Below are 13,424 nucleotides of genomic sequence, written 5' to 3' on the forward strand. Positions count from 1 at the left end.
CAACATGCATTTTAAAAGGCCATTTTCCCTGCCAGAGCGGGGGTTAGCCTTGCGGTCCCCATGACAATCTTCTCCATTTTGCCCTATTTTCTGCATCTCTCCTTGTTAACCCCCTTGCCCGCATTTCTTCTTCCACCATCTTTAGCCAATCTTTCTCGGTCTTCCCCGTCTTCTACTTCCTTCTACATTCATTTCCATCACTCTTCTCAACCAGTCACTTTCATCCTTCCTCAACACATGACCAAACCATCTCAACCTGTTCCTCTTCACAGCATCAATCACATGCAATATTCCCATCATCTTTCGCAATTCATCATTTGTCTTCCTCTCTCTCAACGATCGAGGCGTCAGGAAGGGCATCCGGCCATAAAAACATTGCCTCAAACAGGGAACCATGATTGCCATGGGACCCGCAAGGCCAACCCCCGCTCTAGCAGGGAAAATGGCCTTAAAACGATCATTCATTCATTCATTCTCTCAACGATACTCCGCACATCCATCGAACCATTCGCATTTCCACCCTTTCCAGCCTTCGTTGCTGCTCTACGTTCATTACCCATGTCTCGCTCCCATAAATCATAACACTTCTCACACATGCAGCATACACCTTTCCCTTCAGCTTCAGCGACACTCTCCTCCTCATCAGCACGGCACTCAGTTCCCGAAACTTCTTCCATGCACATCTCACTCGAGCAACCGTTGCCGAGTCTGATCCACCTTCTCCATTCAGCATGTCTCCGAGGTAGCAAAATGTTTTCACACCTTCCAGCTTCACGCCGTCTCCAAGATCCTACTCAACATTTCCTCCATCTGCAGCTCCCTCTGTGCACACCTTACATTTGAATGTAGCTGCCACACTGGTAAATGACCCTCTCAGACCACTACATTTTTGATGAACCCACTCAGCGCACATTGTACATTGAATGGAGTTCACTCCGACACCCTTCCTGCACACAGCACACGGCCACTTCCCAGTTCTTTCCACCTCACCACATGCTTTACCACTTGCCATCACCTTCGTCTTTCCGATATTCACCTTCAGACCTTTTGTCTCCATACATTCCTTCCACTTGTTCGTCTTTTCCTTCAGTCCATCCATACTTTCCGCAATCAACACCAGATCATCTGCATACAACAACTCCCACGGCAAACCCTCCTTTACGTTCTGAGCCAGCACCTCCATCACAGCTACAAATAGTAGTGGACTTAGTACAGTGGAACCTTGACTTACGAGTTTAATCCGTTCCGTGACCGAGCTCGTAAGTCAAATTGCTCGTATCTCAAATCAAATTTCCCCATTGAAATGCATTGAAATGCTATTAATCCGTTCCAGCCCGCCAAAAACCACACCAATTTTTTTTTAAATATACAGTATATATAAAAATATCTCGCGCTTTATATTTCACCTGTATACAGCATACAAGTTGGCAGGATGGCCTGGACTGGAGGTACGCACACTTGACTCTAAAGTCTAAACTGTCCAGCCTGGGTTTGAATCCCGACCCAGCTATAACCTGTCATGGGTGAATCACAGGCAGGGTGATTCATCAATGGGTGTACCGCTAAACTGGGCGCCCCGTTTGCGTCCCATTAGTTGTTGGATGTTAAGGATCTCACCGTGTTTTCCACAAAGAGAAGGCGAGCTATCGCCGGCACTCTGAACAAGTTGACGGCAGAGATACTGTACTTGCACGGCATGATAACCACGTGTCGCACGATCTCTTGTCATGGTCCACAAGATTATCACAGAGAGGTGCAGCTTCCAGCGTTTCGAGATCTGATCCAGGCCTATCCAACGAGACCGGTCCCAGCGTTCTAGGCCCGGTGGTTGTCTCAGACGGACCCGACAACGGCAGTGTTCGTTTTAACTCGATTCGATTCGAGCGCCGACGTGCCGGCGAACAAAACCGGTCATATCTTTTGAACGCGTGGCTCGATTTTTACAAAATAAACTTCTTGAAGGTCTGAACCGTGCGCTCAAAACGATACCGAGTTTGACTCTGAGAGAGCCGTTTTGCGCCGGCAAAGGCGCCTTGTGTGACGTGAGGACCACGTCGTGCTGCATAGATTATCATAAATTATCATATCATTATCGGCGGCGTTATATATCATTAGCGCTATACGACAGAGATACTGTACGTGCACGGCAAGATAACCACGTGACCGGAGCCCACCTGGCGGCGTAAACTCAAAATAACCGAAATGCGAAATCTAAAATGCAGCGCTATACTACGACAGAGATACTGTACGTGCACGGCAAGATAACCACGTGACCGGGTGGCGAAAGCTCGTAACTCGGATCTCGGCTCGCATCTCAAAGCAATAAACTGCCAGAGTGACGGCTCGTATCTCGAAAAACTCGTAAGTTGGGGCACTCGTAAGTCGAGGTTCCACTGTACTGACCCGTGATGCACTCCCACCTTCACCTCAAACTCACCACTGTTCCCGTCCTTCGTCCTTACAGCTGTGCGCGCTCTTTTGTACATTGCTATCACTACTCTGATCAACCATTCCTCCACTCCTAACTTCCTCAATGCCCATGTCAATACTTTGTGTGGAACCCTATCGAATGCTTTCTCCAGATCAACAAACTCAAAAAACAACTTCTTCCTCTTCTCCATGTACTTCTCCTGCAACTGCCTCACAATGAAAAGCGCGTCTGTCGTTCCTCTTCCTGGCATAAATCCAAACTGCATTTCGTCGATCTTCACTTTCTTCCTTATCCTCCTCTCCAACACCCTTTCCAATACCTTCATTCCATGCTCCAATAACTTTATCGCTCGGTACGAGCCACACTCCAGAGGGTCACCTTTCCCCTTGTATAGAGGGACGAGGGTACTCAGTTCCCAATCCACTGGAATGCGGCCTTCTTTCACCACCAGATTACAGATCTCTGTCATTCTCTTCACACCCCAACTTCCTGCTGCCTTCAACATATCTCCCACAACTCCCGTCGGCCCTCCCGCTTTTCCACTCTTCATTGCTCTTATCGCTTCCTCAACTTCCTTCTCAGTTATCTTCTCTGCCGGTCCTAAAACTGGGTTACTCTCTATGTTGCCATCCCATTCATTCTCTGTATTCAACAGCATTTCCATATATCTTTTCCATCTTCCTTTAATTCCATCTGGGTCGACAACGATTTGTCCCACTTCATCCTTCAAGCAACTCACCCCCATCACATCACACCTCTCTTTCGCTATGTGCTTTGCAATCCTGAATACCGCTCTCTGACCCTCTTCCGAATCCAAGCGTTCTCCGAACATTTTCCTACATGCCTCCTGCGCCTTTGCTACCTCTTTCTTTGCAGCCTTCCTGGCTGCCTTATAACTTTCATGCTCTGCTGTTTCTGCTCCCGTACTCTTCGCCTTCTGCCACTCCTTGAACTTCTTCCTCTTCTCGTCAATCCTCTTTCCAACTTCATCATCCCACCACCATGTTTCCGAGTGCCTCGGTGGTCCTTTTGTCCATCGAGGCACTCGGAAACATGGTGGTGGGATGATGAAGAACAGGGATATTTAATGTTGGGCTGAATTATGTTTGGCATGTTCATGTTCAGCTCACCTGTAATGTGTAGGTGTGTATGTGTCGGTACAGTTGTGAATCCATAATAAACTAAAAATGACATGCTCAGACTTAGAATCAGTGGCCGATCACTCGTGTCATTCTTTCCCTAATCAAGAAGACAATTTTGACCCTGAATCGTTATTCACCCAAACATCTTGATATGATTTTGGTACTGAAAAGCCCATCGCAAGTTATAACTGACAAGGCCACATCATCACCAACGTGGATTACAAACATCTATTTATTTCCAGCACCGAGCTGCTGATTTTCCGGTTGTGAAAATATGGATAAACGTTTCAGTGAGCTATTCGGCATTCAAACCGGTGTAGCAACCTACAGCAGAAGCTTGTGGTGGTCCAGGACATGCGTTGGAGGCATCTTGCAGCAGCTGAAGATGATAAGTTTGCGTCCGTAATTATCATCCCCTGAAACAAAAAGTTACTTTCTTAAAGTTGTATACAAAATCTTGATATATACAAATATATCAACCTCGATCTTGTATACAAAAAAAAAAAAAAAAAAAAAAAAAAAAGAAGTAAAACTGCGAAGCTAATTACCAAGCTGGATGATTTAGGATGAAATATTCAATGCACTAAAATTTGGGTATATGACAGCAGGTGGACACGGGACAAGAGTAAAATAGGCAGGTAGATACAAAATGTACACGACAAGCAAGACAACTATGACAAACGTATTGAGAAAGCCACAGGTGGACCGTAAGGGAGTGCAGGGTGAATGGAAGCGAGTCATCATCTCGAAGGATGGCCTGAATATACGCCCACTCGCGTCCGAGCTGTCTAACCTGGGTTTGAATCTCGACCTGGCTATAAACTGTCATACTGGTGTTTCGCAGGCATGGAAATTAATCAATGCGTGTGGCTTCCCTCGGACGAATGTTAAACTGGACGTCCCGTCTGCCAGCATTAGTTGGTGGATATTAAAGATCCCTCGATGTTCTTCTTGAGCAAGTCAGCTATTGCTGACAGCCTGAACAAATTCCAAAATTCCTGCTCTAATCAGTGACAGCTGTGCTCTCAGCAAATTATGCTTCCTACACCTGCATCCAAAAGAAAAAGAAGAAGAGGCGATATCGACTTGGGGAGACAATTCCACACAGAAGAGAAAAGGGAAACAAAAGAGTGGATGTAAGCAACAAGCCTAGATTTGGGAATGGCAACAATGTATAGGTTGCTGATAGCGCATGTGGAACCTGTTTGGATTAGGGCAAGATAAAGCACCGAGAGGGAAGAGGTGCAAGTACTAAATATGAGACACCAGAGAATTGCCAGGCTCGCGTGGGACAAGAAAGAAGCGATTCCTGTATCCGCCAAAGGCTGCACGACTGAATGCCAACAGCATCATCCCAAAGAGATCGCTCTAGTCAGCTATCCTTCTTGTTTATTGGGATGACATCAGCCACCTTCCACAATGAAGGAGGAGCAGCCAGTACAGGTGCACCAAAATTTAAGGATGAGAGTACCGATACGGCGATAACCATCAGGACCAGTTTATAAGAGCAGGATATCTCAAAATGCTGGACAGATTTGGACGAAACTTGGTGGACAGCTTGGGTGTGTGACAAGAACGATTCGATTAGATGTTGGTGAAGATGTGAATATGATCAATTTTAAAGTGATTCTTCACCACTGAAAGATAGGGCCAGAAACGATATATAGCATGATATTGTGACAGTTCTGCGAAACCGTCATTCCCAAGGCAATGACATACAACATACAGGTTCCCAAGTTAGTTATTTCCTTATTATATGTTCAGATAGGCCTACCTTCTGTGTGGTGGCTTTCAAGGGGCAATGCATTGTGTGGGATTAGCTAGGGATTTCCTCTCTTCATCCTTCTGGCCTGGGCGCTATCCTCCTCAATTCACAAAAAAGGGAAAACAACAGAGCAAAGCGGTGCAAATAGAGCTCATTTGCATATCACGCCAAAAACCCATTTGAATCCCAGCGCCAATTCCCAATGGTCACCACCATTATAGGCAACCGCATTGACCACCACTAACTGCTATCATTCAACCTCCCAAACATCTCCGCATTTCAAACCCGCAGTTCAAAACTGTCAGCAACGGCTGCACTGTGCGATGGAGGTGCTGGGGCTGACCCACCTTGTACCACCATCTTCAAACCCTGCTGACGGAAAGCGCCGGGAAGGTGTACTAGCTTCCCCATAGCTTCCTACAGACAGCCATGACCCTCTGCCTGCCTGCCATACCATACCATTTGGGTTCCTAGTGCATGTTCGTGCCACTAATGCACAGCAAAATACATCTGGCCCATGTTAAGGGAGGAGCTCCGACCTGTGGCGAAGTTCAAACACGACTGAGGACCATACGCCGTCTCTTAAACTCAGTCCGTCCGTCCGTCTCCCTGTCCCTGTCTCTCTGTCTGTCTGTCTCTGTCTGTCTGTCTGTCTGTCTGTCTGTCTGTCTGTCTGTCTCTCTCTCTCTCTCTCTCTCTCTCTCTCTCTCTCTCTCTCTCTCTCTCTCTCTCCCTCTCTCCCTCTCTGTGTGTGTGTGATTCTGAATTGGCACCAATGTTCTGTTGGTAAGATTGTACTAAGTGGGATAATTAGACCAGTTAACTCTGCACCGTGTCCTTTTGCTCCTGTATAATGCCGCACCTACACAAATACTCCCTACTGCATACCTTATGTCCTTCCCTGCTGTACATACAATAAAATCCATTGCTTTGAATGCACACATACTTTCCTCACCCCTCTCTTGTAGATAAACCCCATACATTTGGTCTTATAATCTGTCTGTGCATGTAATTTTCCTTCATAGCCTGTACTAGTGATGAGCCAAGAAGTTTCAGTTCCCAGAGATTGGCTCCAGTCTATATCCAGTGTGCACCGGCAGTTACGCTCGGCTGCATCCGATTAAAATCGGTGCACACCGAGGGCACGAAACCCGCTTAAAATACCACGTTATCTCCAGGTAATCGGTAATTAGACAGAGGACCCTGGGAGATCTGGTAGAATAATTGGCATTCGTGGTTGATTAACAACCCGCCAGGTTGGAGTTATCCGCGCTCGGTAGCCTCAGGTCCAGTAGCCGGGGAGGAACCGAGGCTCCCCCTCGTAGTGCACCTCAAAACCCGGGCCGTAACACTATTTCAAAAAGTTGTGGATCGATTGGGTTGAAACTTGTTGGATGAGTTGGGTAGGTGACAAGAACAAACCGATTAGATTTGGGTTCAGGTCAGGATGCAGATCCGGCCCATAAGTGAGATACAACATGTAAACTGTTCCGCCTGGCAGAGGTATGCACTCTACCGTGTGTCGTTCTAGTTGTATAATTTTATGGATCCATAAAACATTTCAACAATGGCTAGTAGTATTCCTCAAAGGGCAATGATAAGCATGTACCTGCAGGGGAGTTGGTGAGGGGGGGGGGGGGGGGGGTTGACAGCGGGTTTCGGAGGTTTACAGCCATGATGGTCACGCAACAACAAACCTGCAACTTCCACAATACCGTGCCTTGCAACATCATAGAATGGATCGCTGACGTGAAGAGAGACTTGGGATCCAGCAATGGGTACTGGAGCTGGGGCTGCCAACCCCTCCTCTTCTTCTTTTGCCAACTCTAGGAGGCACGTGAATGAGACAGTGAAAGCATAATGTTAAATTGTTAACAAAGCACTTGACTGATAAAATGCACTTCATGCCTGTTTATAAATCTGTGAAAGATGGTGCCTAGAGAGAGAGAGGGCAAAAAAAGTTAAGTGTTTGCACGACCCACATCTGCCTGGTGAGACTTCTCACGTTCAAAGTAAGCGGGCCTGTACATTAATGGCCGAAACTTTGGAGGAGGACATTTAAGTGGCTCATTTGTTGTTGGTGGTATTCGCTTCTCTTGTATGCATGCATACGTCGACAAGTGAAACTCGTCATCATAATGAACCATTTCCGGTCAGGTGGCCAAGGTAGCCTATTTATCGAGACAGATCTTCACAATGGAAAACCCACGTTTTTAGAGAAAAGGTCCACAGACAAACCTGCAAAGTATCAGCCGAATAGACAATGTCTGATGTACACATCAACTTGTTGGAATGTATGATACCCATAATGCAGTTCAAAAGGAAGTTTGTGATGGAGAAGTAAGTACAGGTAAACACACCAGTTACAAACAAGCCATTCTTTAATAATTTTTAAATTCTTACTCTTACTTACTTTTGGAGACCATATTACGACAAACTAGAAAGTTCACAGAACACCTTACCCCCACGCAGTGTTGAGAAAAAGGACATGGGAAGGCCTTTTCAACTATTGCTTTGCGTTTCTGAGCACTATCAAAATTAGCTTTTTTGTGAACTTTGAAGAACAGGTGCAATGGTAACCATACGAAGCCGACAGGTCAAATGGAACAGGCCAGAGCTGAACCTTCTGCCAACTCTCCTCGGAGAAACGCACGATCTTTGAGAAAAAGATGCACCAAACTAACCAAACAGGCCTTTTGGACGAAGCTCGCCGCCATGTTTGCCATGTTTATCTGGATCGCAGCAAATTTGATTGGTCGATATGGCGTAAAATTTTGTTCAAGTACTACTATGCTGAAGGTTTCTGGAAGTGCAAATAAGGCAAGTTGTGTTCCTTAGTGTTGAAATACATCATTCAATTTAAATAAATAAAAAACAATTAATGATTGTAGAGAAAAACAAACAATCGAATCGAAAGTTTACCGCCACTCTTATACACCACCTTATTTAATACGTTGAATTGGTTTTTTGTGCCTGTTTGTGTCCTTTTCACGTCCCTAAAAACACTAAGTTTCCTGTTTGGAATGATTTTCAATTTTGTTTGAATGCCAGACAGACGGACTAAAGTATTTATTTTTTACCGTGCTGTGCGCATGCGCACTCGGGATGAGACGGAGAATTTTCCAAACTCAGAGGCAAAGTACTGCTAAACTGCAGGTTTGTGTTCTGATTTATGTTCAAGCGGGTGGGTGGAGTCTTGCAACAAATGTGGGTTGGGTCCGGCAGCTGTCCGACTAATGGGTACACATTTCAAAAATTGTCCCCCTTCAAGAACCACAACAACTACAACCATGTGGAGGTCTTCTAGACCTGCAACATCGCAGGTAAAGATATCCAAAACAGGTTCAAAAAATATGAAGATTGATTTCTACCAAAATTGTAGACCAGGCCAGGGTGGTTGATCAGGGAGGTAAGGGGTAATATTAAGGAGAAGGTATTTATTCGGTATAAAATAAAGGGACTGGAATCTAAGGGGGATAAATTACAAGTCAAAGGAGGTGATTTTATCACTGTATAGGATTTTCGTAAGGCCTCATCTAGAATAGTGTGCACTTTTGGTCACCACATCTGAGGAGGGACATGATTGCGCTAGATAGGGTTCGCGTTGACCAACGAGATCAATCCCGGGCCTAGGTAAACTAAGCTATGAGGAGAAGCTGAAGGAGACAGGACTTTATTTATTATAAAGGAGGTGATTATGAGGGGATCTGATAAAGATCAATCAGATCCAAAACCCCAATCCAAAACCTTGATCTTTTCTACCCCCGCTAATTTCACCCCAAATCCACTTTTTTGAGGTGACTTTTGTCTTCTTTCCTGGAAGTCCTTGGTGTCCTTGCGTTTTATACCTATCCTGCCTCCCCCCAGGCCCTCTCCCTCCCACACATCTCCCGATGTCCCTGCTCTCAAATGTTGAGTGTGTGTGCTTCCTCCCCTTCTCTCCACATCTTGTCGACCGCTCCCCTTTTTATATACTTTGTTTGCTTGTTTGTTTGATTTGTTTGTTTGATAATATGTTAGCTCTTTCACGAGCCTCGACTCTGTATACAAAAAAAAAAGAAAAAAAAAGATGTACAAGATAATGAAGGGTATGGACAAAAACAAGCACTATTTGTTTTGTTTTTACCGAGATGAACAGTGACAGAACCACAGTCCACAGGGCGTAGTTGGAAAGTGAAAGAGAGGAGGGTTAGAGCAGAAGTTAGGCAGAGCATTTCTCCAGAATAGACCATTTGTTAGCCATGGTTAGAGCAGAAGGTTAGAGCAGAAGTTAGAGCAGAAGTTAGCCCTGGAATGGTCTTCTGGGGAAGGTAGGGAAAGTTGGGAAACAGGGAAAGTTGCCAACTTTAAATTGGGTGTGGATAAGTACTGAGATGTCTCGGTGGTGTAATGGTTGGAGCATCCACTCAGAGTCTGGGAGGTCAGTGGTTCAAACCTGGCCGACGGTCCGAATCGTACCAAAGACTTTAAAATGGTACATGCTTTTAAAGGTGAGAAAAGCGGCGCCATTGTTGTGACGTAGCTGGTACCCAGAGTACCCCAGGAAGTGACGGCAGCCCCCCCAAGCTCAGTGGCTGTGTTTTTCTCCTCTAACAGTCTTGTGTTGTGTCGCATATGTTCGTATCCATGTCCACGTGTGTGAGATGTGTGTATGTGTGGCAGCTCCACTACAAGCCTTAGATCATGTAAAAACAAGAATGACCGCACTGTTGTCACACCCTGCGACAAAATCCGGTATCGGGCCAATTGGGAAACACACATATAAATTATTCTTAAAAGATGAATAGCACGATTTTGAAACACACATTTAATGTGCGTTAGAACAAATAACTCGGTACTTCTCATCCATGTCAGCCTCCGCCACTGTTATATTGGGCTGATTCATCACACAGATACGGATTGCTTAACTCCAACATGGGGCCATTCAAAAATTATGTAACGCTATTTTTACGGCATAGCCCATCGGGCAAAGCCGTCTAGAACAGTGTTTGTCCGTCTGTATGTATGTATGTATGTATGTATGTATGTATGTATGTCCCCTCAAACGTATACCAATCAGAGCTGAGGATCTGGTCACATGACAGGGTGATGTGATTACGTCTGATGTCATTACGGCGTACGGTGGCTGACTCTCCACGCACCGCCATTTTGACTTATATGCCGTTCATACCGAACATATCGTCAAACCTGTCATATATCACAATCGCTATGCTCTATCTTTACGTTTTTCATTCAGTGTGAAACACAAACAAACTGATTGTTAAAATGACCATCAAATATCGAAAGCATCGGCGTTACGTCTCTTTCAACAAAACGGTATGTATAGGCCTTCGGGGTTATGACTCATCTTCGGACTATTTTGGACAAATTAAGCCCAGGTTTCTTAATACAGTAGTGTATCGTTTCAGTAGTATTGTTTTGGTAATAATAATAATAATAATATAGTGAATACAACCATAATACTTTAATTCCAATGTTGTGAATGGAAGGTTAATGGATGAAAGGTTAATGGATTGAAGCGGTGTATGGTTCATGATCAATGATGATCGGTGTTCGGCACTAATATTAATAACCGAGAAAGTAAGGAATTAGCCTCGGTTTTTTAATGGTAATATCATTTTCCAAATATAACGTTAATATTATAGTAAAGCTAATCGTAACAGTAATCCCTTCCTCGTGACTGCAAACTTACTGGAAGTGAAAATATATCATCTTCCACATATTAAAGTAGCAGCAGTTTTGTGTCCGTTACGTCAATGATGTCATTACGACAACTGACTCCAGCGACCGACATTTTAATTTACCAGTACACCCGCTCACTATGGGAGTGGCAGGAAGGGTCATTCCCCTTTGGGTATATAGATTATAGTTGATCTATGGTCGGCTCTAGATCTATGGACCTCGGAAGGATGACAGGCTGAGTCAACCCCCCTGTCGATGAATTACTTGTGGAGTACCAGTTCACTGGTAATTCCCTGTTTGTCGTTAAAGGCGGCAAAAAGGGTTGGCGTCAGGAAGGGCATCCGGCCGTAAAACATTGCTTCAAATAGGGGACCGAAAAACAACAACAACCACGGTTCCCGAAAAAGGCCAACCCCCGCTTTGCGGGGAAAAATGGCCTCTAAAGGTGGTTTTATGGTCGGCTCTAAAGAACATTGGGTGTGTGTTCATTTACCAAGTTTCTTGTGGAGAAATCGCCAAGTGGTTTGAGCATTCGAGCAAGCACTCCATTCAAAACCGTTAAGGGACAGCTGGCTTGGCAAGCGCTAGCTAGCTGCTTGGCAAATGAGCACACCTCCAACCCTTGTGGGGTATATATATTACAGTAGATCTTCGCTCAGTTCTGCAAGTAAAACTTACCTCACGGATGTCGGGATTCCTTCAAATTTCTTTGTTTAAAGTTGTAAGCAACATTAGCGACTGTTTGAAAAGCTAATCATGTGTGTTTGTTGTTTATTATATTTTACAATAATAATACTAATAATACTAATCTAATACTAATAATACATATAATATTGCTACCTCGGAGACATGCTGAATGGAGAAGGTGTATCAGACACGGCAACGGTTGCTGGAGTGAGATGTGCATGGAAGAAGTTTCGGGAACTGAGTGGCGTGCTGACGAGGAGGGGAGTGTCGTTGAAGCTGAAGGGAAAGGTGCATGCTGCATGTGTAAGAAGTGTTATGATTTATGGGAGCGAGACATGGGTCATGAATGTAGAGCAGCAACGAAGGCTGGAAAGGGTGGAAATGTGAATGGTTCGGTGAATGTGTGGAGTATCGTTGAGAGAGAGGAAGACAAATGATGAATTGCGAAAGATGATGGGAATAGAGCCTGTGATTGATGCTGTGAAGAGGAACAGGTTGAGATGGTTTGGTCATGTGTTGAGGAAGGATGAAAGTGACTGGTTGAGAAGAGTGATGGAAATGAATGTAGAAGGAAGTAGAGGACGGGGAAGACCGAGAAAGACTTGGCTAAAGATGGTGGAAGAAGAAATGTGGGCAAGGGGGTTAACAAGGAGAATGAATGATCGTTTTAAGGCCATTTTCCCCGCTAGAGCAGGGGTTAGCTTTGCGGGCCCCATGACAATCATGGTTCCCTGTTTTGAGGCAATGTTTTTATGGCCGGATGCCCTTCCTGACGCGAACCCTTGGTCACACTGTTACGATGCGCAGGGATACGGTGTACCTATTCTAAATCGGGGTACACACCGTGATCATTCATCCCAGCAAGCTGGTACTCAATTTGCGGATGACAGGCTGAGTCAACCCCCCTGGCGTTAATTCAGCGATCGACCGGGATTCGAACCCAGGATCCTAGGATCCCAAGCCGGCACCCTAACCGCTAAGTCAACACGAGGCTTAACAAGGCTTAACAAGGAGAGATGCAGAAAATAGGGCAAAATGGAGAAGATTGTCATGGGGACCGCAAGGCTAACCCCCACTCTAGCAGGGAAAATGGCCTTAAAATGCATGTTGTTGTGTTGTTGTTTATAATATTTTACAAGCCCAGCTACGCCGCTGTTAGACTTTTGGTCTTGTTTTTTGTAACTTGCGTAACATAACGCTCGATTACATAATGTAATGCTTGATTACCTTGCATTCTGATTGGCTTGATTAAACTTTACTATTATTCAACATGTGATTAGATTTTTCAGGATCCCTCATCATGAATAACACTCGACCAAAACAAAGCCAATGTAAATCTGACACACCAAACCCTGGTTGTGTATAATCAGCAGAGGCCTGCTGGGTTAATGTGTTAGGCCCACCGGAAAACCAACATGGCAGCCATATCATTTTGTCTTGGTGCTATGGTGCGTGGAGTCAAGCGACAGATGTGGGTGTGGTCTGGAATCCGTCCAACCAATCTGTGCACATTTCAAAAATCGACCCCCAACAAGAACCCTAAAAACAACAACAACAACAACAACAACAACAACAACAGGAAGGTCTTGTAGACTTGGGACATGTCGCAGGTAAAAAATGAGCATAAGAGAGTTACAGGTATATTGGCAGGAATGGTAGATAGGTTAACATTAGCCTGATGTGATTGAGTCGTTATGTATAAGTTTGAGATCTCCGA

At 44.9% G+C, this 13,424-nt stretch overlaps 2 protein-coding genes across 14 annotated transcripts in view; one reads left to right on the forward strand and one right to left on the reverse strand.

Annotated features, from left to right (window-relative positions):
• The window catches only part of LOC137438770 (ferritin heavy chain-like), a 91,609-nt gene that overhangs the window by 45,188 nt on the left and 32,997 nt on the right, over positions 1-13,424 (forward strand). The window lies entirely within an intron of this gene.
• Positions 1-13,424, reverse strand: part of LOC137438766 (rho GTPase-activating protein 1) — a 70,106-nt gene that overhangs the window by 38,710 nt on the left and 17,972 nt on the right. For all 13 annotated transcript variants that reach the window (XM_068134102.2, XM_078767220.1, XM_078767219.1 and 10 more), the window contains 2 exons: positions 7,036-7,164; positions 3,902-3,989 (listed from right to left, as the gene is read on the reverse strand). In XM_068134102.2, the coding sequence (XP_067990203.1) occupies positions 3,902-3,989; positions 7,036-7,164 (217 nt within the window). The remainder of the gene's footprint in view (positions 1-3,901; positions 3,990-7,035; positions 7,165-13,424) is intronic.

Source organism: Myxine glutinosa, chromosome 13 (genome assembly GCF_964187855.1).
Source record: "Myxine glutinosa chromosome 13, kmMyxGlut1.1, whole genome shotgun sequence".
NCBI classification, from domain to species: domain Eukaryota; kingdom Metazoa; phylum Chordata; class Myxini; order Myxiniformes; family Myxinidae; genus Myxine; species Myxine glutinosa.